Source organism: Lipotes vexillifer, unplaced genomic scaffold (assembly GCF_000442215.2).
Source record: "Lipotes vexillifer unplaced genomic scaffold, Lipotes_vexillifer_v1.1 scaffold51, whole genome shotgun sequence".
Taxonomy (NCBI): Eukaryota; Metazoa; Chordata; class Mammalia; order Artiodactyla; family Lipotidae; genus Lipotes; species Lipotes vexillifer.
This window is the reverse complement of record NW_006786770.1, coordinates 58,473-83,819: the sequence shown is the minus strand read 5'-3', so window position 1 is coordinate 83,819 and position 25,347 is coordinate 58,473. Positions and strand designations below refer to the sequence as shown.

Genomic DNA, 25,347 nt, shown 5'->3' with positions numbered 1-25,347 from the left:
AAAAAAAAAAAAAAAAAAAAAAAAATGCAGTCAGAGAAATGTATGAAGTTTAAGGCAATTTTGCCCCCTACTCAGAGGTTACCACCAGTAATAATTTAGCACATATTTTTTCAGACGTAAAAAATGCAGATATAAGCATATACAGTGGTCCCTTGGTATCTGCAGGGTATTGGTTTTAGGGCTCCCCATAGATACCAAAATCCTCGGATGCTCAAGTCCCGTATGTAAAATGGTGTAGTATAGTCGGCCTCCCATATGTGCAGGATGTGGAACGGTTGGATATACAGAACTGACAGTACATGTGATTTAATGGTATAGTATTTAGACATTCTGGTTTATAATTTAATATATGGTGGACATCTTCCTATGAAAATATTTGGAGACCTCATTCTTATTTATTTATTTATTTATTAATATGTTTTTCCTCAAATTTGCTTTGTGTAGTTGGATATAAATTAATGAACAAAAACTTAAGCAAGATACATGTAACAATTTAATAGAACCTGATACTCTAATTCTTTCAGTTTTTCTCAAACTTATCATGGGGCTTGTAAGAAAATTAACCAACATGGATACTACTACAGTTGAATGTCAAATCTTTTAAGTGCTTATGACATACTAAATTCTTCTATAATGCACTTATGAAGAACCCTTCAAGAGACTTGTGTTTTGTATGTAGAAAAGTGTTGAGTCAAATATTCAACTCAATATAAAATAATAAGAAACACTTCTGATTTGTTAGGTTGAGATTGCTTCTCCTTTTACTAATGAATGATTTTTTCAGCTATAATATCACTGAGCTGAACAAATATGTCACCTTCGAGTACATAAGCAAAAATAAACACATGCTAAATGGGTAAAACATTACAACTACCTCTTTAGTAGCCCATCTCTACTTCTAACACTTCAGAAGCTTAGAGATTCAGAGTGTTCTTACATTAATTGCAAGAAAAGTATAAAGGAGAAATTCCTTCTTTTTTGAGATCACAACTGTGAAGTCGTGATTATACAAATTCTGCATTTGTGTGCAAAGCATGAAACACATTTATCTTAATTCTCCCTGCTTACAGTTGTCAGTCAACTAACAGGACTTTCCTTCCAAGAAACAGAGACAGATGTGTTTTATATAACTTCAGTAACCTCAGCACTACAATAAGAAGACATGCAGTATGCTTTTGCTGTGGTCAAAGACAACAGGGAAGGAGGTCACCGGAAAGAATAAATCAAAATTGTTACAACTGAGGAACTTTTCTCAGTTTAACCATGGTGCCACTTTCATTTTTACATAAGCATGTTGGCATAACTCAAGCTCAATAAATCAGAATTCTTAATATTTAAAATTTACCTTAACTTTTAATTATCACCATGTTAACAACCAAAATAATCAGATGAAACACATAAGAAAGGGTAATGTTAAACCCCACTTTTCTAGAGTTAGTTTCTGGACACATTAACTCATTTTTTTATAGAAGAGGGACAATGAATCTGTTTGCTTACAAGCTAGGAGATCACTTTGAACTCTGCATTTCTTAACTGCAAACAAATATAGCACTTGTAACAGGTTATAAATAAACTGGTTTTCAAGCACAGAGCCAGCCCCAACAGTAATAGTACACTATTTAAAAAGACCTAAGGCAATGGATTCCATTTCCAATGGAAAAAATGAATCATATGGTCTTGGACAAACAATTCTGATGGTTTACTTAACAGTCACTTAGTAGTTCTTCCTTGTTCATAGAACTTTATGATTTTTTTGAGGAGTGAAGCATTCAGCTTTAGTGGAAAAATCCTTGTTAGCCTAAGACAGTCATTATTATATCTCTCTTTGCCATGAATTGTCTTATGAATGGTCATATCAGTCTGTTTTGGCAAATGAGTAATTAGGGGAAGGCTGTTATTGTGCTTATGAGAATGATATTTTTCTCTGAAAGATAAATATGCATTAGGAAAATGACCATTTGGACTCTTTTTCTGCTTCCTCCTTGTTTTGTGAGAATATGATACTTGGTTTTACAGCAGCCATCTTGTGACCATGAGATGATTATATGCCAATAACGACAAATGGTAGATTAGAAAGAACCAGCAAAGACAGAAAACAGCAACATCAATAGTAACAACAATCACAGCAGAAGAACAATGGGACCTTAACTTGTGGAGTTCCTATAAAATAAAAAATAAATGCTCTATGTTTATTCTAAAAAAAAAAAAGAACTGTGCAAACAAGCTTAAAACTACTTTTTTTGTGCCAGTGTTATAAAATGTAGCTTTTAATAAAAGCTTGACCCAAATGCCAGCAACTTCAGAAAAGAATTTGGGTAGGGGGAAGAAGAAAGTTATCTCACTTAGGAAAAACAACCACTATCTGTATCCTGATCTTCGACACACAATTTAAACATATATAGCTGCTGTAATACTTTATACAATTCCTATGTACTAGAGCAATAAGAAGATCTAAATACAATTATATTTTTAAACACTGGGTGAAGGCTTTACATAAAAATAGCATCCTACTTTTCCCCATAAATTTCTAAAATACCATGTACTTTTCCCCAACATCTGCAGCCGTTTAGGAATTTTTAGGAAACTTTCATGCATGATCTTAATTCCTAATCCCTGGATCTTTGGGCTCAACGAGAAAAGATCAAAACCACCAAAAATGATGGTTCACTTGAAGCCAGGTGAGAGACACTGGCTCAGTTAGTCTCGTAGGACAAAAGCAGTGCTGCATCAACTGTCTCCATGCAGGAGGGGCACGTGAAGGATCTCATCAGCCAGTCATCTGTACAGCCCAGGTGATCTGCATACACAGCAGAAATCAAATTGGGTTGTCATAAACAAAGTCCATCATACAGATCACACACTCCTGGATCTTTTTTTCTCATATTTATTTTATTTTATTTATTTATTTGGTTGCACTGGGTCTTAGTTGCAGTCAGTGGGCTCCTTAGTTGTGGCATGCAAACTCTTAGTTGCGGCATGCGTGTGGGATCTAGTTCCATGACCAGGGAACAAACCCGGGCCCCCTGCATTGGGAGTGCGGAGTCTTTAGCCAGTGCACCACCAGGGAAGTCCCCTGGATCCTTTTTTCTGATCCATTTCTTCCAGGGTCATACACTCCTTTAGGCTGATGCTGTATGAGGCCTATTCTTTGAGCTATCCTATTTTGTTCCTCTCAGCTGAGTTGCTAGGCGAGTCTGGCTAGGTGTTGGATGATAGACCAAAACTGGAACTTGATCCAGATACGGCAGCAGCGGCTCCTGATCCAGCTCCATCCCCTTGCCAAAGCTAGCCCAGTCGGACTGAGACTTGTGAGGCAGGGAGATGTCATCCGAAGTGGGGGACTTAAGGCACTTCCCCATCTTCCAGGGCTTGAGTGTGTGATCTGTGTGCTGTTTTGACAGTCTTCCAACCTCATTCTTTTTTAAAATCATTAATTTATTTATTATTTATTTTTTACTTTTAAAAATTTATTTATTTTTTATACAGCAGGTTCTTATTAGTTATCTATTTTATACATATTAGTGTATATATGTCAGTCCCAATCTCCCAATTCATCTCACCACCACCGACCCCCGCCCTGCCTTCCCACCTTGGTGTCCATACGTTTGTTCTCTACATCTGTGTCTCTATTTCTGCCTTGCAAACCGGTTCATCTGTACCATTTTTCTAGATTCCACATATATGCATTAATATACAATATTTGTTTTTCTCTTTCTGACTTAGTTCACTCTGTATGACAGTCTCTGGGTCCGTCCACGTCTCTACAAATGACCCAATTTCGTTCTTTTTTATCTCTTGAGTAACATTCCATTGTATATACGTACCACATCTTTGTCCTTTCATCCGTCGATGGGCATTTAGGTTGCTTCCATGACCTAGCTATTGTGAATAGTGCTGCATTGAACATTGGGGTGCATACGTCTTTTTGAATTATGGTTTTCTCTGGGTATATGCCCAGCAGTGGGATTGCTGAGTCATATGGTAATTCTATTTTTACTTTTTAAGGAACCTCCATACTGTTCTCCATAGTGGCTGTATCAGTTTACATTCCCACCAGCAGTGCAAGAGGGTTCCCTTTCCTCACACCGTCTCCCGCATTTGTTGTCTGTAGATTTTCTGATGATGCCCATTCTAACTGGTGTGAGGTGATACCTCATTGTAGTTTTGATTTGCATTTCTTTAATAATTAGTGATGTTGAGCAGCTTTTCATGTGCCCTTTGGCCATCTGTATGTCTTCTTTGGAGAAATGTCTATTTAGGTCTTCTGCCCATTTTTTGATTGGGTTGTTTGTTTTTTTAATAGTGAGCTGCATGACCTATTTATATATTTTGGAGATTAATCCTTTGTCTGTTGATTCGTTTGCAAATATTTTCTCCCATTTTGAGGGTTGTCTTTTCGTCTTGTTTATACTTTGCTGTGCAAAAGCTTTTAAGTTTCATTAGGTCCCATTTGTTTATTTTTTTTTAAGGCTGCATTGTTCCTTTGCTTACTGATGAACATATAAAAGTCCAAAGTTTTTGATATTATAAAACGTCAAAGCAATGAACATTGCTGTGTGAACACCTTTGAATATATATGCTTTGTCTCAGTTAACTTCACTCAGAATGGGACTTCTGCATCAAAGAGTTGGTGCCCTTATGCTTTTTGTGGATGTTGCTACACTGTACCAATTTATGGTTGTTCATGCAGGAAATACTTATTGAGCATGTGTTGTGTTTAAGCACTGTGCTGGGTGCTAGCAAAAAGACTTGTGACATTTTGTGAGTGAAGAGACTTGACCTGCCCTTTGTGAATTCTAACAGTCCAGAGAGGGAATAGATATTCAAGAATCATACACCGCATGTAGAATTACAACTCTGACAAGTGCCAGGGAGAGGCACATGGTACCATGAGAGCATATTTTAGGGAGGCTTTGATCTCATCATGGAGATTAGAGAAGGTTTATTTAGGGATGTTTCAGCTGATATCTGAAGGATGAGTAGGTATTAACCAGATAGGGAGGTTGGGGAGAGATTTCTGAGCCTAAGGAATAGCAAAAGACCCTATAAGAGGAAAGCATATGCTGTGTTGGAGGAACTGGCCAGGAAGGTGGGGCTGTTGGGGGAGCATGTGATTATAATGGAACTACAAGTATGGGTAGGAGCTCGACCGTGCAGGCTTATGTTTAAGGTTTCAGACTTTAATAGAAAACCATTGAACTTTTTTTGTTGAAGGTGAGTGTGTGGAACATACCCAATTGCATTTTCAACCTATCATTTTGCTACCGAGTGGAGAATACACTGCAGGGAGAAAGAGTGGAAGCGAGGAAACAAGTTAGGAGACTTTTGTAGAAATTGGGCATAATGGTGGCTTGGACCAGGGTATGGTGGTCATTTTGGTGGAAAGATGTGGACAGATTCTAGAGGTATGTAGGCAGTATCATTGTTAGCACTGGTGGTGGGTTGAGGAGGAGGGTGAGGGAGAAATAGCTGTCAGTGATGGTGATTCCTAAGTTTCTGGCTCCTATGTTTGGTTAGATAGGGTTTTTTAGATATGATGTTAATATTTATCCTAATTTGTCTTTTGTTATTTGTTGGTTCTTGATGAATACTCTGTCATATTAAGTCTCCTGTTTTGAATGTACAAAGCATTTTGATCAAAACTGAGTGTTGTATGTTATCAGATAACTTTTTAACATCTGCCAGTTTGGTCCTGTATTTTATTCTTTCATTTATTAATTAAATTATTGTATTAATGTAAATAATTATACTAATAGATTTTCTAAAGTTGTGTTATCCTTGCATCCTTGGAATAAAGCCTTTTTGTAATCATGGTATATATCATTCTTTAATAATTATTGATTAGATGTGCTGATACTTTCTTAGGATTTTTATATCTATATTTGTAAAGCGAAATTGGACCTTTTTTGCAAAACCTTGATTTTCTTTTCTTTTTATTTACAAGTGACTCGAATTTTGTTGTTTTGTAGATATTTGATTGATGTAGAAGGCATGTGGCCAGATGATGCAATTGAATGTAAGTATAAGGGTTGTCACTACTTTTCCCATTTTATAAAATTTGAAGGTAGAAGTGTAGGGGAATTTCTTAAGTTTTGGAAAAAGAAAAGTTCGTAATTCATTTGTTCTGACATAAGATAACCTTTTACCAAAAGTTTTGAAATGGATGTATCTGGAAATAGCGAGATATAACAGCCTGAATAATTAGTCAGTGGATTTCACCATTTTTTTCTTTTTTTAATTAATTTAATTAATTAATTTATTTTTGGCTGCATTGGGTCTTTTTTGCTGTGCCAGCTTTCTCTAGTTGCGGCGAGCGGGGGCTACTCTTTGTTGCGGTATGCGGGCCTCTCATTGCGGTGGCTTCTTGTTGAGGAGTATGGGCTCTAGGCACACAGGCTTCAGTAGTTGTGGCACGCGGGCTTCACTAGTTGTGGTGCATGGGCTTAGTTGCTCCGTGGCATGTGGGATCTTCCCGGACCAGGACTCGAACCCCTGTCCCCTGCATTGGCAGGTTGATTCTTAACCACTGTGCCACCAGGGAAGTCCCTGGATTTCATCTTTAATCTGCTTTCTCTGGGAAAGATTTGCTTTTTGTACAGTTATTTCTAACAGTTCATCCGTTCCTCAGTATTCAATAGGAGCCGTGGACATTGCTTAGAAAGACAAAACTACATTGAAGACCTTCGGAATGGTCCCATCAGAAAGTAAGTTGCATTTTGTATGTGATATTTGTAGTTAGGAAAACCTATTTTTGTGTGTGTGTGTGTGTGGTATGCAGGCCTCTCACTGCTGTGGCCTCTCCCGTTGCGGAGCACAGGCTCCGGACGCGCAGGCTCAGTGGCCATGGCTCACGGGCCTAGCTGCTCCGCAGCATGTGGGATCTTCCTGGACCAGGGCACGAACCCATGTCCCCTGCATCGGCAGGCGGACTCTCAACCACTGTGCCACCAGGGAAGCCCTGGAAGATCTATCTTTATATAATTTAAGCTGCACATATCCCTTCTTCTTATAGCTTGTTTACTTGCTCGAGGAAACCTAAACAAATAGGAATGGGGGGAGGATGGAATTGTTATTTTCACGGGCCAAAATATAGTCACTAAATTGGCTACTGAATTTGCAGACCAGTAATATTTTGTGGAAACATTCTGTTTGAGGAATCGGGATTCCAGTGTATCCAGAACAAGTGGTTTTGAAGACTCAGCGCGTATGATGGAACCAGTTCACACAGCTAATAAGTCTGTTAACCAAGGACTGAAGTATAACCTACATCAGACCCCAGGTTACCCAACATCTCGGCATTTCCATACCCAGACCCAAGATTTGCAGCAATCAGAAAGGTATCTCTGCTTTCCCTGTTTCTAGAATTGAAATAGAAATTAATATTATAAATTAGTGCATACACATTATAATGTGAAGAATTGGTGTTTTCTTGCTGATCAGTGTCAACCAGGAGGTATTGTTTGTTCCATATTTTGCATTTAGGGCTGGAAAATCAAGTACAGGAGGAGGAATAGGTGATTTTTCAGAGGCAGTTGGGAAGAGGACTTAGAAATTTTCATTGATTCTTAAACTTCGTTTAAGCCAATAATTTGATGTGAGTGTCAGAAAGGATCTTACATTCTTAGGCTGCAGTAATAGTGGTATAGTTTTCAGAATAAAGAAGGTTGCTTTATTTAAAGAGTAAATACAAATTATAGGGAAACTGGTAAAATTCCAGTAGAGAAACTTGCAAAGGGTTTGAACACATAAATCACAAACATACTTTTACTTGGGAAACAGGAAAAACCTCAGTACAATTAAACAATAGTTTTTGCTATTTTGCTATTAATTTAGCAAGTTTTTGACAAGGTAGTCCAGTGTATTGATTGTCAGGCTGGACTTGGGTTTGCATCCTGGCTCTGCTGTTCACCCTGTATGTGATCTTTTTTTTTTTTACATCTTTATTGGAGTATAATTGCTTTACAATGGTGTGTTAGTTTCTGCTTTATAACAAAGTGAATCAGTTATACATATACATATGTTCCCATATCTTTTCCCTCTTGCATCTCCCTCCCTCCCACCCTCCCTATCCCACCCCTCCAGGCGGTCACAAAGCACCAAGCTGATCTCCCTGTGCTATAAGGCTGCTTCCCACTAGCTATCTACCTTACGTTTGGTAGTGTATATATGTCCATGCCTCTCTCTCGCTTTGTCACAGCTTACCCCTCCCCCTCCCCATATCCTCAAGTCCATTCTCTAGTAGGTCTGTGTCTTTATTCCTGTCTTACCCCTAGGTTCTTCATGACATTTTTTTTCTTAAATTCCATATATATGTGTTAGCATACAGTATTTGTCTTTCTCTTTCTGACTTACTTCACTCTGTATGACAGACTCTAGGTCTATCCGCCTCATTACAAATAGCTCAATTTCGTTTATTTTCATGGCTGAGTAATATTCCATTGTATATATGTGCCACATATTCTTTATCCATTCATCTGATGATGGACTCGTAGGTTGTTTCCATCTCCGGGCTATTGCAAATAGAGCTGCAATGAACATTTTGGTACATGACTCTTTTTGAATTATGGTTTTCTCAGGGTACATGCCCAGTGGTGGGATTGCTGGATCATATGGTAGTTCTATTTGTAGTTTTTTATTTTTTATTTTTTTATTTTTATTTTTTGTATTTTTGTGGTACAAGGGCCTCTCACTGTTGTAGCCCCTCCCGTTGCGGAGCACAGGCTCCGGACGCACAGGCTCAGCGGCCATGGCTCACGGGCCCAGCCACTCCGCGGCATGAGGGATCTTCCCGGACCAGGGCACGAACCCGTGTCCCCTGCATTGGCAGGTGGGCTCTCAACCACTGCGCCACCAGGGAAGCCCCTATTTGTAGTTTTTTAAGGAACCTCCATACTGTTCTCCACAGTGGCTGTATCAATTTACATTCCCACCAACGGGGCAAGAGGGTTCACTTTTCTCCACACTCTCTCCAGCATTTATTGTTTCTAGATTTTTTGTTGATGGCCATTCTGACTGGTGTGAGATGATATCTCATTGTAGTTTTGATTTGCATTTCTCTAATGATTAATGAAGTTGAGCATTCTTTCATGTGTTTGGTGGCAGTCTGTATATCTTCTTTGGAGAAATGTCTATTTAGGTCTTCTGCCCATTTTTGGATTGGGTTGTTTGTTTTTTTGTTATTGAGCTGCATGAGCAGCTTATAAATTTTGGAGATTAATCCTTTGTCAGTTGCTTCATTTGCAAATATTTTCTCCCATTCTGACGGTTGTCTTTTGGTCTTGTTTATGGTTTCCTTTGCTGTGCAAAAGCTTTGAAGTTTCATTAGGTCCCATTTTTAAATTTTTGTTTCTATTTCCATTTCTCTAGGACGTGGGTCAGAAAGGATCTTGCTGTGATTTATGTCATAGAGTGTTCAGCCTGTGTTTTCCTCTAAGAGTTTGATAGTTTCTGGCCTTACATTTAGGTCTTTAATCCATTTTGAGCTTATTTTTGTGTATGGTGTTAGGGATTTGATCTAATGTCATACTTTTAATTGTACCTGTCCAGTTTTCCCAGCACCACTTATTGAAGAGGCTGTCCTTTCTCCACGGTACATTCCTGCCTCCTTTATCAAAGATAAGGTGACCATATGTGTGTGGGTTTATCTCTGGGCTTTCTATCCTGTTCCATTGATCTATCTTTCTGTTTTTGTGCCAGTGCCATACTGTCTTGATTACTGTAGCTTTGTAATATAGTCTGAAGTCAGGGAGCCTGATTCCTCCAGCTCCGTTTTTCATTCTCAATATTGCTTTGGCTATTCGGGGTATTTTGTGTTTCCATACAAATTGTGAAATTTTTGGTTCTAGTTCTGTGAAAAATGCCAGTGGTAGTTTGATAGGGATTGCATTGAATCTGTAGATTTCTTTGGGTAGTAGAGTTATTTTCACAATGTTGATTCTTCCAATCTGAGAACATGGTATATGTCTCCATCTATTTGTATCATCTTTAATTTCTTTCATCAGCATCTTATAATTTTCTGCATACAGGTCTTTTGTTTCCTTAGGTAGGTTTATCCTTAAATATTTTATTCTTTTTGTTGCAGTGGTAAATGGGAGTGTTTTCTTGATTTCACTTTCAGATTTTTCATCATTAGTATATAGGACTGCCAGAGATTTCTGTGCATTAATTTTGTATCCTGCTACTTCACCAAATTCACTGATTAGCTCTAGTAGTTTTCTGGTAGCATCTTTAGGATTCTCTATGGATAGTATCATGTCATCTGCAAACAGTGACAGCTTTACTTCTTCTTTTCCGATTTGGATTCCTTTTATTTCCTTTTCTTCTCTGATTGCTGTGGCTAAAACTTCCAAAACTATGTTGAATAAGAGTGGTGAGAGTGGGCAACCTTGTCTTGTTCCTGACCTTAGTGGAAATGCTTTCAGTTTTTCGCCATTGAGGATGATGTTGGCTGTGGGCTTGTCATATACGGCCTTTATTATATTGAGGAAAGTTCCCTCTACACCTACTTTCTGCAGGGTTTTTATCATAAATGGGTGTTGAATTTTGTCAAAAGCTTTCTCTGCATCTATTGAGATGATCATATGGTTTTTCTCCTTCAATTTGTTAATATGGTTAATCACATTGATAGATTTGCGTATATTGAAGAATCCTTGCATTCCTGGAATAAACCCCACTTGATCATGGTGTATGATCCTTTTAATGTGCTGTTGGATTCTGTTTGCTAGTATTTTGTTGAGGATTTTTGCATCTATGTTCATCAGTGATATTGGCCTGTAGTTTTCTTTCTTTGTGACATCCTTGTCTGGTTTTGGTATCAAGGTGATGGTGGCCTCGTAGAATGAGTTTGGGAGTGTTCCTCCCTCTGCTATATTTTGGAAGAGTTTGAGAAGAATAGGTGTTAGCTCTTCTCTAAATGTTTGATAGAATTCGCCTGTGAAGCCATCTGGTCCTGGGCTTTTGTTTGTTGGAAGATTTTTAATCACAGTTTCAATTTCAGTGTTTGTGATTGGTCTGTTCATATTTTCTATTTCTTCCTGATTCAGTCTTGGCAGTTTGTGCATTTCTAAGAATTTGTCCATTTCTTCCAGATTGTCCATTTTATTGGCATAGAGTTGCTTGTAGTAATCCCTCATGATTTTTTTTATTTCTGCAGTGTCAGTTGTTACTTCTCCTTTTTCATTTCTGATTCTATTGATTTGAGTCTTCTCCCTTTTTTTCTTGATGAGTCTGGCTAATGGTTTATCTATTTTGTTTATCTTCTCAAAGAACCAGCTTTTAGTTTTATTGATCTTTGCTATTGTTTCCTTCATTTCTTTTTCATTTATTTCTGATCTGATTTTTATGATTTCTTTCCTTCTGCTAACTCTGGGGTTTTTTTGTTCTTCTTTCTCTAATTGCTTGAGGTGCAAGGTTAGGTTGTTTATTCGAGATGTTTCCTGCTTCTTAAGGTGGGCTTGTATTGCTATAAACTTCCCTCTTAGAACTGCTTTTGCTGCATCCCATAGGTTTTGGGTCGTTGTATCTCCATTGTCATTTGTTTCTAGGTATTTTTTAATTTCCTCTTTGATTTCTTCAGTGATCACTTCGTTATTAAGTAGTGTATTGTTTAGCCTCCATGTGTTTGTATTTTTTCCTGCTCTTTTCCTATAATTGATATCTAGTCTCATGGCGTTGTGGTCGGAAAAGATACTTGATACAATTTCAATTTTCTTAAATTTAGCAAGGCTTGATTTGTGACCCAAGATATGATCTATCCTGGAGAATGGTCCATGAGCACTTGAGAAAAATGTGTATTCTGTTGTTTTGGATGGAGTGTCCTATACATATCAATTAAGTCCATCTTGTTTAATGTATCATTTAAAGCTTCTGTTTCCGTATTTATTTTCATTTTGGATGATCTGTCCATTGGTGAAAGTGGGGTGTTAAAGTCCCCTTTTATGGCTGTTAGTATTTGCCTTATGTATTGAGGTGCTCCTATGTTGGGTGCATAAATATTTACAATTGTTATATCTTCTTCTTGGATTGATCCCTTGATCATTATGTAGTGTCCTTCTTTGTTTCTTCTAATAGTCGTTATTTTAAAGTCTATTTTGTCTGATATAAGAATTGCTACTCCAGCTTTCTTTTGGTTTCCATTTGCATGGAATATCTTTTTCCATCCCCTCACTTTCAGTCTGTATGTGTCTCTAGGTCTGACGTGGATCTCTTGTACACAGCAAATATATGGGTCTTGTTTTTGTATCCATTCAGGCAATCTGTGTCTTTTGGTGGGAGCATTTAGTCCATTTACATTTAAGGTAATTATCGATATGTATGTTCCTATTCCCATTTTCTTAATTGTTTTGGGTTCGTTATTGTGGGTCTTTTCCTTCTGTTGTGTTTCTTGCCTAGAGAAGTTCATTTAGTAGTTGTTGTAAAGCTGGTTTGGTGGTGCTGAACTCTCTCAGCTTTTGCTTGTCTGTAGAGGTTTTAATTTCTCCATCAAATCTGAATGAGATCCATGCTGGGTAGAGTAATCTTGGTTGCAGGTTCTTCTCCTTCATCACTTTAAATATGTCCTGCCACTCCCTTCTGGCTTGCAGAGTTTCTGCTGAGAGATCAGCTGTTAACCTTATGGGGATTCCCTTGTGTGTTATTTGTTGTTTTTCCCTTGCTGCTTTTAATATGCTTTCTTTGTATTTAGTTTTTGACAGTTTGATTAATATGTGTCTTGGTGTATTTCTCCTTGGATTTATCCTGTATTGGACTCTCTGTGCTTCCTGGACTTGATTAACTATTTCCTTTCCCATATTAGGGAAGTTTTCAACTATAATCTCTTCAAATATTTTCTAAGCCCCTTTCTTTTTCTCTTCTTCTGGAACCCCTATAATTCGAATGTTGATGCATTTAAGTTGTCCCAGAGGTCTCTGAGACTGTCCTCAGTTCTTTTCAATCTTTTTTCTTTATTCTCCTCTGCAGTAGTTATTTCCACTATTTTATCTTCCAGGTCACTTATCCGTTCTTCTGCCTCAGTTATTCTGCTATTGATCCCATCTAGAGTATTTTAAATTTCATTTATTGTGTTGTTCATCATTGTTTGTTTCATCTTTAGTTCTTGTAGGTCCTTGTTAAATGTTTCTTGCATTTTGTCTATTCTATTTCCAAGATTTTGGATCATCTTTACTGTTATTACTCTGAGTTCTTTTTCAGGTAGACTGCCTATTTTCTCTTCATTTGTTAGGTCTGATGGGTTTTCATCTTGCTCCTTCATCTGCTGTGTGTTTTTCTGTCTTCTCATTTTGCTTATCTTACTGTGTTTGGGGTCTCATTTTTGCAGGCTGCAGGTTCATAGTTCCCGTTGTGTTTGGTGTCTGTCCCCAGTGGCTAAGGTTGGTTCAGTGGGTTGTGTAGGCTTCCTGATGGAGGGGACTAGTGCCTGTGTTCTGGTGGATGAGGCTGGTCTTGTCTTTCTGGTGGGCAGGTCCACGTCTGGTGGTGTGTTTTGGGGTGTCTGTGGACTTATTATGATTTTAGGCAGCCTCTGTGCTAATGGGTGGGGTTGTGTTCCTGTCTTGCTAGTTGTTTGGCATAGGATGTCCAGCACTGTACCTTGCTGGTCGTTGAGTGAAGCTGGGTGCTGGTGTTGAGATGGAGGTCTCTGGGAGATTTTCCCCGTTTGATATTATGTGGAGCTGGGAGGTCTCTTGTGGACTAGTGTCCTGAAGGTGGCTCTCCCACCTCAGAGGCACAGCACTGACTCCTCGCTGCAGCACCAAGAGCCTTTCATCCACACAGCTCTGAATAAAAGGGAGAAAAAGTAGAAAGAAAGAATTAGTACAAGTAGAAAGAAAGAAAGAAAGAAAGAAAGGAGGGAAGGAGGGAGGGAGGAAGGAAGGAAAAATGAAAGAAGATAAAGTACAATAAAATAAAGTAAGATAAAATATAATAAGGTTATTAAAATAAAAAAATAAGAGAAAAAAAAACGGACGGATAGAACCCTAGGACAAATGAGGGAAGCAAAGGTATACAGACAAAATCTCTCACAGAAGCATACTCCTACACACTCATAAAAAGAGGAAAAGGGGAAAAAATCATAAATCTTGCTCTCAAAGTCCACCTCCTCAATTTGGGATGATTTGTTGTCTGTTCATGTATTCCACAGATGCAGGGTACATCAGGTTGATTGTGGAGCTTTAATCTGCTGCTTCTGAGGCTGCTGGGAGAGATTTCCCTTTCTCTTCTTTGTTCTCACAGCTCCCAGGGGCTCAGCTTTGGATCTGGCCCCGCCTCTGCGTGTAGGTTGCCGTAGGGCGTCTGTTCTTAGCTCAGACAGGACGGGGTTAAAGGAGCTGCTGACTTGGGGGCTCTGGCGCACTCAGGCCGGGGGGAGGGAGGGGCACGGAGTGCGGGGCGGGCCTGTAGCGGCAGAGGCCGGCCTGACGTTGCACCAGCCTGAGGTGCGCTGTGCGTTCTCCCAGGGGAGTTGTCCCTGGATCCCGGGACCCTGGCAGTGGTGGGCTGCACAGGCTCCCCAGAAGCGGGGTGTGGATAGTAACCTGTGCTCGCACACAGGCTTCTTGGTGGCAGCAGTAGCAGCCTTAGCGTATCATGCCAGTCTCTGGGGCCCACGCTTTTAGCCTCGGCTCGTGCCCGTCTCTGGAGCTCCTTTAAGCAGCACTCTTAATCCCCTCTCCTCTCACACCAGGAAACAAAGAGGGAAGAAAAAGTCTCTTGCCTCTTCGGCAGGTCCAGACTTTTCCCCGGACTCCCTCCTGGCTAGCCGTGGTGCACTAACCCCCTTCAGCCTGTGTTCACGCCACCAACCCCAGTCCTCTCACCTCGCTCCGACTGAAGCCCGAGCCTCAAGTCTCAGCCCTGCCCACCCCGGTGGGTGAGCAGACAAGCCTCTCGGGCTGGTGAGTGCCGGTCGGCCCTGATCTTCTGTGCAGGAATCTCCGCTTTCCCCTCCGCACCCCGGTGGCTGCGCTCTCCTCTGCGGCTCCAGAGTTTTCCCCCTCCGCCACCCGCAGTCTCCACCCGTGAAGGGGCTTCCTCGTGTGTGGAAACCTTTCCTCTTTCACAGCTCCCTCCCACTGGTGCAGGTCCCGTGCCTATCCTTTTGTCTCTGTTTATTCTTTTTTCTTTTGCCCTACCCAGGCATGTGGGGGGTTCTTGCCTTTTGGGAGGTCTGAGGTCTTTTGCCAGCGTTCAGTAGGTGTTCTTTAGGAGTTGTTCCACGTGTAGATGTATTTCTGGTGTATGTGTGGGGAGGAAGGTGATCTCCGCGTCTTACTCTTCCGCCATCTTCCCGGAAGCCCCCCTGTATGTGCTCTTGAGTAAGATCTCTAAATTCCTATTTTCTTATCAGTTAGATGGAAATTTTAATAATATTTTAAATAAAATTTTAATAACATATACCTTGGGATTGTTGTAGATTATTACATGAGTTAATAAAGTACTTTAGCACATTGTAAACTTTCAGTTTTCAAAAAGATGTTTTGGCATTTTTAGCAGATGTAAACATTTCCAAAAGGTGTTGCTTGTGTTGCCAGGGGCACTGAAAAATGGTATAGCCCTTTTGAAACATAACTGTAATAGCCATAAAAATGTTCATACCTGGTAATTCCACCATGAGGTTACAGAAATACTTAAAAATATGGAAAAGTCTACATGCATTTAATCATTCAACACATTTCTCAAACTCCCTACTATGTATCAGACTCTGGACTAGGTGCTTAGGATACAATTGTATATGTTCTGGGATATTAATCCCAGCATTATTTACAGTAGTGGAAAAATTGGTAGCAGCTTGCATTTCTAACGATGAAGAATAGCTAAGTAAATTATTATATCCATAGTATGATATTTTATAAAGCCATTGAAAATGATAGCTTACTTATGATAAGTGAAAATAATAGGTTATGATTCAGCAGTCAAAAAAAGATGCTAGGGGGAAAAAGACCAAAAGTAAATATTAACCAGTTTACTTAGATTAAGTGGGATTGAGGGGTTTTTGGGGGTGTTTACTTTTCTCAGATTTCCAAATTCTTTTGTATGATTATATTAGATTTACTGATGTTACTTTTGAAACAATTAAATTTTAATTTTCCAAATTTGCTGCATGTGCCAAGGTTAGAATTTCTACATTTTATAATTTATATATGTATTTACTTATAAAGTGAAAGTAGGTTCCTGGTTTCAAAAATAAATAGCTTATTCTGTTTCATGTCAACCCTGCCACACTTGGAGAATGGGCATTTATCTCTATAGGGAAAGGTGGAAAGGCTTCTGGGAACCTACAGTGTGCCAAGGCATTGTGGTGGGTAATTGAAGTATATCATCTTAATTTACCTTCAAAACAATCCATGAAGATGGAAGGTATTATTAGCTCTATTTTATAAAGAACTACGAAATCCAAAGATTAAGCAATTTTATCTGCTAAAATCACACAGGTAGAAAACAGTAGAACCAGAGTATCTATGTATAATTTTATAAAGCTTATTATATATATTTATTAAAACTAATAATGGTGTATTACTTTTGTTTAAGAAAATTTTCACAGAATCAGAACATTTACCAGAGAGGCCATATTCCTCCTCCTGGTCCCCACGGAGAGGACTGTTTACACAGGAGGTACTCTTGGAATGTAAAGCCAAACGCCAGTCAAGCAGCGCAGAACAGAAGGTGGTATCCTGGCAGTTACTACAGACTACCCTATCCGACCTATTATAGATGGACCAAGTGACACAAGCCTACCCTGGAAATCTACCTGGAGACAGAACAGGACTGAAGACAGCCAGAGTGACTTTTTATAAAATCAGGTCAAATGAGGTTTATAATCTATTTTAGTGCTCCCTTATGTGTTCAAGCTTACGGAAAAATTATATTGATACTTAGCTCCACTGATAAATTTGCAGTATTTACAACAGTGAAGGAAATAATCTGTCATTCCAGTCTTAAATTTTTTTAAAGGAGGATGATATTTTAAAACTGATAAAAGTAATAAAGAACATCCCTTGTAAATTATTTTTTAAAATTCTATCTTCCTTTTCTGGTGTATTTCCTTCTGACTAGACTTGTAATGTTAGTGTGTGTGTATGTATGTGTGTGTGTGTGTGCAGAAAATTTATAGTGTTTTTGTCATGTTCTCTTACTACCCAGTCATCAGGGTATCTCCCCCCGCCCCCCCCCTGCCCTCGCCAGGCCCCAAACTGTTGAAGATTTCTATTAAAATCTACCTAGGAGATAATCTCTTTAGAACCTAATCACTATTTGTAATTAGTTGTAGTATTTTTGTGATTAGACATTTCTTTCTTTTGGCAGTCTATTGTTGGATTTGACCAATTTCCTTTCACTGAATTGTCAGATACGCCATCTAACACTGGATAAACTTTTAGGGATTGATTGTCAGTTGAGCAGGAGAGACCAATTGATAAGCGTAAATGCTAAATGATGGGTAATTTACCTGACAGGGTAATTGTTATCAACTGGGTGGAGCTACTCAGAAAACTTGAAAACTTTTATAGACTATAAAGGTTGCTTGATGAACAGAATAGGGTGCGACATTTAAAGCCTGGAATATCTGGGGAGACTTGCATGGCTCCTTGTGTTGTTGCTTCTTTGTTGAACGTAACCTGCTGCAGTCTTTCTCCACTTGCCTCTCACAGTGGAATGGTGCCTTGACCTTGACTTTTTCTAAGTTGCCCCTTCTGCTAGTTTACCTCTGGAACACACAGCTGCATCATGTGGGAGGTGTTAATTATTTTTAGTTGCAGAGGAAGCCAGAAACCTTTGTTTGCTCAAGAAAGGGTCTAACTGTCATGACATCATAAGCCTTGGTAAATATTTGATGAATACTTGGGCAAATTGGCTTCATTTTTTAAGTCTCTGATTTTGAAGCGTTGTATCATGGAAAGTCTGATACTGCATATGATAGTTGTTTTCTCTGTTCTGTTATAAATGAACATCATGTGGAACCTGACCCTAAGGAAGTTCTCTAACTCAGCTACTCCCTGGTCTGTGTCTGATGAGCTCAGTTAGGTTGCTACCTATCATCTAGGTGGTGGCTCAGAAAGTTTTTTTCTGCCAGCCACATTTAACAGAGATACAAGAGTTCTTCTTGCCAGAAGGCTGCTCTGTGGAATTGTTCCTTCGCATACATCGTGAACTCTCCCTTGGAAAGATACTGGCGCAGCAAGACAACTGGTGAGGCAAAAAAAGAACCACCAGGGACAGGCATGCGAATCCAGCTAATCTAATAGTTTTAAGGAGTTCCTTGGCAAGCAGTTTCTGAGGAGGACATTGCCAGCAGAAGTGTCATCTTAAGCACTGCCACCTTTGAAAACCTTCTTTGATCGTGTTGTCCTCTGTCCCCATCCCATTTCATTTATCAAGACAGCTTATTGAAAACCAGTCTCCTTTTGCTATCTCGTGTCTCATTTATTCTTCAACACAGTTTCCGGCTTCTCACATCACACCACTGAAAGTCCTCTGGCTAAAGGGACGAGCAACCTTTTTTAAAGGTCTTTAGTGGTCTGTTTAAGCTTTTAAATTTTTTATTTTTATTAAAAAAAACACAGGTAAGTATTGGGTTGGCCAAAAAGTTCGTTTGGGTTTTCTGCAGGATGTTACGGAAAACCCAAACGAACTTTTTGGCCCAACCCAATAGTTTAAAATTCAAATAGTTCTACTGAGATTTCTATGAAAAAGAGTAGTCTTCCCATCAGCACCCCTGCCCTATCCCCTGATTGTCACTCCCCAAGGGCAATCACTTTAAGTATTTTTGCATTATTTTCTACCCAAAGGCAACCACTTAAAGTATTTTAGCATTATTTTCTAATATTTGCCTCCATATTTAAATACTAGGCTTATATTACCACGTCTTGATTTTTCAGTTTCTGATACTATCTGTTGACTTCCTACTGTGGAAGATGAGAATTTAGCTCTTTCACATCATCTGTCCACATACACACTTCTGTTCCCCTCATATTTTCAGGATAGTTATTTCCCAAGTTTTGGTTAAATCAGTATTCTAAGTTTATGTTAATTGCTAGGTAAGTATCATTCACCTCTGAACCATCATGTACGAGTATGTTTCCATTCTTAAACCATTTTGTCCCCTTCATTTTTGTTTGTGTCTTTTCCTATTAACCTATCACTAATTCATCCTCCAGATCTCTAACACCACTGTAACATTTCTCAGTGTGGATAGGGTAAACACATCAGATTCTTTTTTGTTTGAAATCTTTCCTGGATTGATTGGACTTGTTCTTGACCTGTTCTAGGTTGGGCACTGTTTTTAGTTTGCCAGGGCTGCCATAAAAAAGTACCACAGACTGGGTGGCTTAACAGATGTTTATTTTCTCACAGTACTGGAGGCCAGAAGTCCAAGATCAAGGTGTTGGCAGGGCTGGTTTCTTCTGAGGCCTCTCTCCTTGACTTGTAAATGGCCATCTTCTCCCTTGGTCTTCACATGGGCTTCCCTCTGTGTCTATGTCCAGATTTCCTTTTCTTATAAAGATACCAGTCATATTGGATTAGTGCCCACCCTAATGACCTCATTTAAACTTACCTCTTTAAAGACACCATCTCCAAGTACAGTCACATTCTGAAGTCCTGGATCCACAGCTGCTGCATTCATGGTTTACTTCCCTGTTTGGTGGAGCATATCCTTCCATGGTTTCCCAAGGATTAATGGGATGTAAATTTTTTGAGGCTTTTGCATGTCTGAAATGGGTTTATTTTATTCTTCCACTGCACTGATAGTTTGATAGACTGTACAATTGTAGGTAAGCACTTTAAAATGCATTTATTCATTGTTTTCCATAGTTCATTGTTGCTGTTTGAAGCCTTGTGCTATTCTGATTCCAGAACTTTTATTTGTGACCTGTAATTTTTCTTTCTGCAAGCTTTAGGATCTTTGTTTCAGGTGTCCTGAAAGTTCATGATATGACTTAGTGTGGGTATTTATTAAATTCATAATGCTAGATACTAAGTGAGGTCTTCCAGTCTGGCAGGCTATGTGCATCAGTTCTGGGAAATTTTCTTTTCACTTTATCTTCTCTATTTTCTTTTTGGGAAACTTCTATTAGTTGACTATTGGATTTTCTGAAATGTACTTCTAAGTTAATTATATATATTTTTTTTTTTTCCATTTTTAATCTTTCTTCTTTTTTTAAATCACAAGAATCTTATCAGCTTTATTTCCACCCTTCTGTTGATTGTTTAGGTTTTCTGCTACATATTATATACATATTTTTTCTCCTATATGTTTTTTTTTAAATACATTTATTTATTTTTGGCTGCATTGGGTCTTTGTTGCAGCACGCGGGCTTTCTCTAGTTGCGGGGAGCGGGGGCTCCTCTTCGTTGCGGCGCACGGGCTTCTCATTGTGGTGGCTTCTCTTGTTGCCGAGCACAGGCTCTAGGGCGCGCGGGCTTCAGTAGTTGCAGCACATGGGCTCAGTAGTAGTTGTGGCTCGCAGGCTCAGTAGTTGTGGCTTGTGGGTTCTAGAGTGCAGGCTCAGTAGTTGTGGTGCACGGGCTTAGTTGCTCCGTGGCATGTGGGATCTTCCTGGACCAGAGCTCGAACCTGTGTCTCCTGCATTGGCAGGCGGATTCTTAACCACGGAGCCACCAGGGAAGCCCCCTGCTATATGTTTTTAATCTCCAAGAGCTAGCTCTTTTCTGAATGTTTTTTTCCCCAGGCACTTCATTCTTTTATTTTTTTAAATGAATGCATTATCTTTTCTCTCTCTAAAGTTATCAGTTTTTAAGTTTCTTCTGTTCCCTGTGTCAGCTGTTTTTGTTTTTTGTTTTTTCCTGTTTGTTGATGCCTTTCTCTCCTGTTAGATGTGATCTTGAAATATCTGGTGATCTTTGCCTGTCATTTAGTACTTAAGATTGAGGCACTCAGAGCTGATGGAAGTGTATGGTAGACTTGTAATAAGGTGGTCAGTCACCTTGACTTTTGTTTAGCTTCCCCTTGCTGCACACAATTAGGTTTTATTTTTCTCCATTCTGAGAGTTAATATCTTTGAAATTTTCATTGCTCTCTCTCTCTCTCTCTCTTTCTCTCTGTCTACCATTCATCATCCCTCCCATTCTCTACTGAGTTCTTAATCTTTAGGAGTCTTATCTTCTTGGTAGGGTTTAAGTAAAGAGTAGAGATATAGGCATGAGTTCAATCTAGCCAGTGTAATGAGACTTTGCCACTTAAATTGGTTTTGGGTTTAACCTTAGTCTGGTAAGCTTGATTTTTATGCCTCATGTCCCAGGAGTGTAGGCCATTCAGTGCCCTAAGTCATGATTTGGACCCACAAAATCAACTACAAACACTCCTGCTATGGAGGTAGGCCCTATCTAGATCCTGTCTGAGCCACCTTTCTAATGTAATTCTAACAACTGCCCCAGAATTATGTCCTAAAACAAGGTCATTAATGTTATTCCCCTCTTGGAAACCTTTAATGGCTTATGGCCTTCAGAATCCATTTCCAACTCCTTGTCAGAGCCCTGTGTGATCTGCCTCCCAGCTGACTTTTCAAAGCCTCTGCTGTGTTCCACTCCATTCTTCAGTGTGCCAGCCGTTTCTCGACCACAACATTATACATGTTTATGCCATGGTATCTTTGTCTTTCAGGCTGTTCCCTTGGCTATAATGGCTCTCCTACAGCCTCTGTGAACAAATCATTCTTGAAGCCCCCTCTCCTCAGTAAAGCCTCTTCTCCCAACCCTACCCCCCTACTGAATTATGCTCCTTTTTTACAAGGTACCTTGTATCACTATTTAGCATTTATTTCATTTATATCTCCTGTTATGTGAAACACAGGTTCTAAGAATGGTCTCAGATTCCCTCAACCTCCTCCTCCCTGAATATGCCATCTGCCACCTGGACCACACTCCCCGGTCTTGCCTTTGCCAGCAAACCTAATTAACACTCTCTAAGCTGACTAGAGCCCAAGTTAAACTCTGGGCCTCCATACCAAGCCCTCTCCATTCTCAGCCATCCCTCCATGTTAGAGTTGGAGGAAATGCTACATATCAGGCCACAACTCTGGCTTTCTGAGCTGCCAGAGAAGGGTGAGATGATGAACAGAGGTGTAGAGGGGTTGGCTCCCTTGGAAGGAGCCTTGATTAATGAAATGTTTAAGACAGGAGGAAGCCTGGCAGGCAAATTCCCGCTTCTTTCTCCCTTCTGTGGATTACTCTCAGGAATGGTTTTTCCTTTCAAGCCTCCCAAAGAAAGTCCAGCCTGCTGAGTGAACACATATACCAAACAACCTGTGTGGCTTTTTGTCTCATTGTGAAGCCTGTTCCTCACCCTCACAACTCTGTTCTTACATACCCCAAATAAAATACCAGCATTTTAATCCTTGCCTTAGGCTCTGCTTTCTAGAGGACCTCAGCAAGACAAATGTAACACATTTAAAATTCATAAATGTAGGGACTTCCCTGGTGGCACAGTGGTTAAGAATCCGCCTGCCAATGCAGGGGACACAGGTTCGAGCCCTGGTTCAGGAAGATCCCACGTGTCATGGAGCAACTAAGCCCGTGTGCCACAACTACTGAGCCTGCACTCTAGAGCCTGTGAGCCACAACTACTGAAGCCCGTGCACCTGAAGCCCGTGCTTTACAACAAGAGAATCCACTGCAATGAGAAACATGCACACTGCAACAAAAAGTAGCACCTGCAAGCCACGACTAGAGAAAGCCTGTGCACAGCAATAAAGACCCAATGCAGCCAAAAGTAAATAAATAAAATTTTAAAATAATAAAATTCATAAATTTATTTGTTAATAAATCTGGCAGTCATAGCTATTAATTTTTCAACCACACATATGAGACCAAGAAATACCAGAGCTCTTGCACTGACTTGACATTGAGATCCTACAAATATTTATACCTTTTAGGAATACAGAGACGTCAAGTAACAGTTTATCAAGAGTACAGGTTTCATTTGGGGGGTTATTTTCACATGACACAGGAATGGTTCCAGTTGCTCACATTCTTACCAGCACTTATATTGTCAGGTTTTTCATTTCTTTGAGCTGTTCTAATACAGATGTAGCGTTGTGATTTTTAAAACAGCTTTAGAGATATAATTGACATATGATACACTGTACAACTGTTAAAGTGAACAGGTTGATAAATTTGACATGTATACATCCATGAGACCATTACCACAATTAAGATAGAACACATCTATTGATATTACCCCAAAGATTCCTAGTGCCCCTTTGTAATTCTCCTCTTCCACCCCAGGCCCCCTACCCAAGCCACCGGTGATTTGCTTTGTCACTATTAATTAGTTTTATATAAATGGAGTCATACAGTATACACTATTTTTATGTCTGGCTTTTTTCTTTCAGCATGACTATTTTGAGATTTATCCATGTTATTTTATGTAGCAATAGTTGATTTTCTTTTTACTGCCAAGTTGTATTCCATTGTATGGATATACAGTTTGTCCATTCACTTGATGAACATTTGGGTCGTTTCCAGCTTTTGGTGGTCACAGACAAGTCACTGAACTGAGACAACTTTTTTTTTCTATGTCTATTTTTTAATTGACTTTACTGGGGCATAATTTTATAAAATGTACTCTTTAAAAGTACATAATTTGATGAATTTTGACAAATTCATACTCCCTTTTAACTAACACCACATCAAGATATAGAACATTGGGGCTTCCCTGGTGGCGCAGTGGTTGGGAGTCTGCCTGCCAATGCACGGGACACGGGTTCGTGCCCCGGTCTGGAAAGATCCCACATGCCATGGAGTGGCTGGGCCCGTGAGCCATGGCCGCTGAGCCTGCGCATCCGGAGCCTGTGCTCCGCAACGGGAGAGGCCACAACAGTGAGAGGCTCACATACCGCAAACAAAACAAAACAAAACAAAACGATATAGAACACTGGCTTCACGTGAATGCAAAGGTTCCCTTGGGGGTTCTTTTCAGTCAGTGTCACCCACTTGCCCATTCCTAGCAACCACTAATTTGCTTTCAGTCACTCTAGAATAAGTTTGCGATTCCTATAGTTATAGAAATGGAATCATACAGTAACATAATATTAGTTTCTTGCTTTTTTGCTGAGCATGTTTTTAGATTCATCCATGTTGCAAGTATTGTTGCAAGTATGTTCATTCCTTTTATTACTGAATAGTATTTCATGACATTAATTTACCACAATTTATCCATTGATGTGTTGTTGGGCACTGGGTTGTTTCCAGTTTGGGGCTATTATGAGTCAAGTTACTATAAACATTCATGTTCAAGCCTTTGTGTGGACACATTTTCACTTCTGGGTAAATACCAAGGAGTGAAACTGCTGGGTATGGTAAGAATACATTTAATTTTTTAAGAAACTGCCAAACTCTTTTCCAAAGTGGTTATACTATTTTATACTCAGACTAGCAACATGTGAGGGTTCTAGTTCTGCATGTCTGACAACACTTGGTATTTAAAATTTTTAAGGTCTTTTAAATTTTAGTCATCTTATGGGTATGTAGTAGTATCTCATTATGTTTTCAATTTGTATTTCCCTGATGAATAATGATGTTGAGCATTTTTTCAAGTTTTTATTGGCCTTTCATATATCTTTTGTGAAGTGTGTTCGAAAATGTTTCCTATTCTTAATTAGGTTGTCTCATAATTTTTGAGTTGGAGTTCTTCACATAATCTGGCTACCAGTCTTCTGTCAGAACAATTTTTTTTTTCATATATATTCCCACTGTGCTCAAGCCACAAGGTTCTTTGCTCTTTCTTAAATAGGCTAAGGCCATATCTGTCTCAGCCTTTGAACACTCTTTGTTGCCCGGAATGCTGCTCTTCAAATACACACAGAACTTGCTTCCAGACCTCCTCCAGTCACTGTTCAAATGGCCCTTTTTGGTGAGATCTTTCTTAACCATCCTATTTAAAATAGTAATACCCACGGCCTGACATTACCTCATTTCCTCTGGTTTTTTCTCCATAGCATATACCCACCCTATTTGTTATTTACCTGTCTTTTTGTTTAAAGAAAAGTATTGACCAACATGAGCCCCAAGCATAAAAAACATGGAAAATAATTCTCTACAGCCTGTTCAGCGGATTACCTTCTCTTTTAGAGGCTGATACACTTAAGGATGACAAGTCAAATCTGTGAGCCTGCTGGTTGAAGAGGTTGACTCCATTAACGTACTGTCACCTCTCTCTGAAGAACCTCAGGTAGGTCGCCGACTGCGTTCGGCTCCAGGAGATCCTTCCCCAGTGAGCGTACCCAGAACAAGAAGCAAACTGAATCCCGCCTGCCTCGAAAAAGAACTGTTGAATCTCAAGCAGCAGAGACGTACGTAGAGCTCATTGGAGCCAATACTTTTCTTTGCACGGGAA

General features: G+C 39.5%; 1 protein-coding gene and 1 pseudogene across 1 annotated transcript in view; one reads left to right on the top strand and one right to left on the bottom strand.

The window, feature by feature from the left end:
- Positions 1 to 17,004, top strand: part of DUSP11 (dual specificity phosphatase 11) — a 26,747-nt gene extending 9,743 nt beyond the window's left edge. The window contains exons 6-9 of the mRNA XM_007459383.1: positions 5,970 to 6,016; positions 6,629 to 6,704; positions 7,155 to 7,337; positions 16,528 to 17,004. Coding sequence (XP_007459445.1) covers positions 5,970 to 6,016; positions 6,629 to 6,704; positions 7,155 to 7,337; positions 16,528 to 16,723 — 502 coding nt within the window. The 3' untranslated portion in view covers positions 16,724 to 17,004. The remainder of the gene's footprint in view (positions 1 to 5,969; positions 6,017 to 6,628; positions 6,705 to 7,154; positions 7,338 to 16,527) is intronic.
- On the bottom strand, positions 2,694 to 3,374 carry LOC103076728 (RING finger protein 11-like; annotated as a pseudogene).
- Positions 17,005 to 25,347: the final 8,343 nt, after the last annotated feature.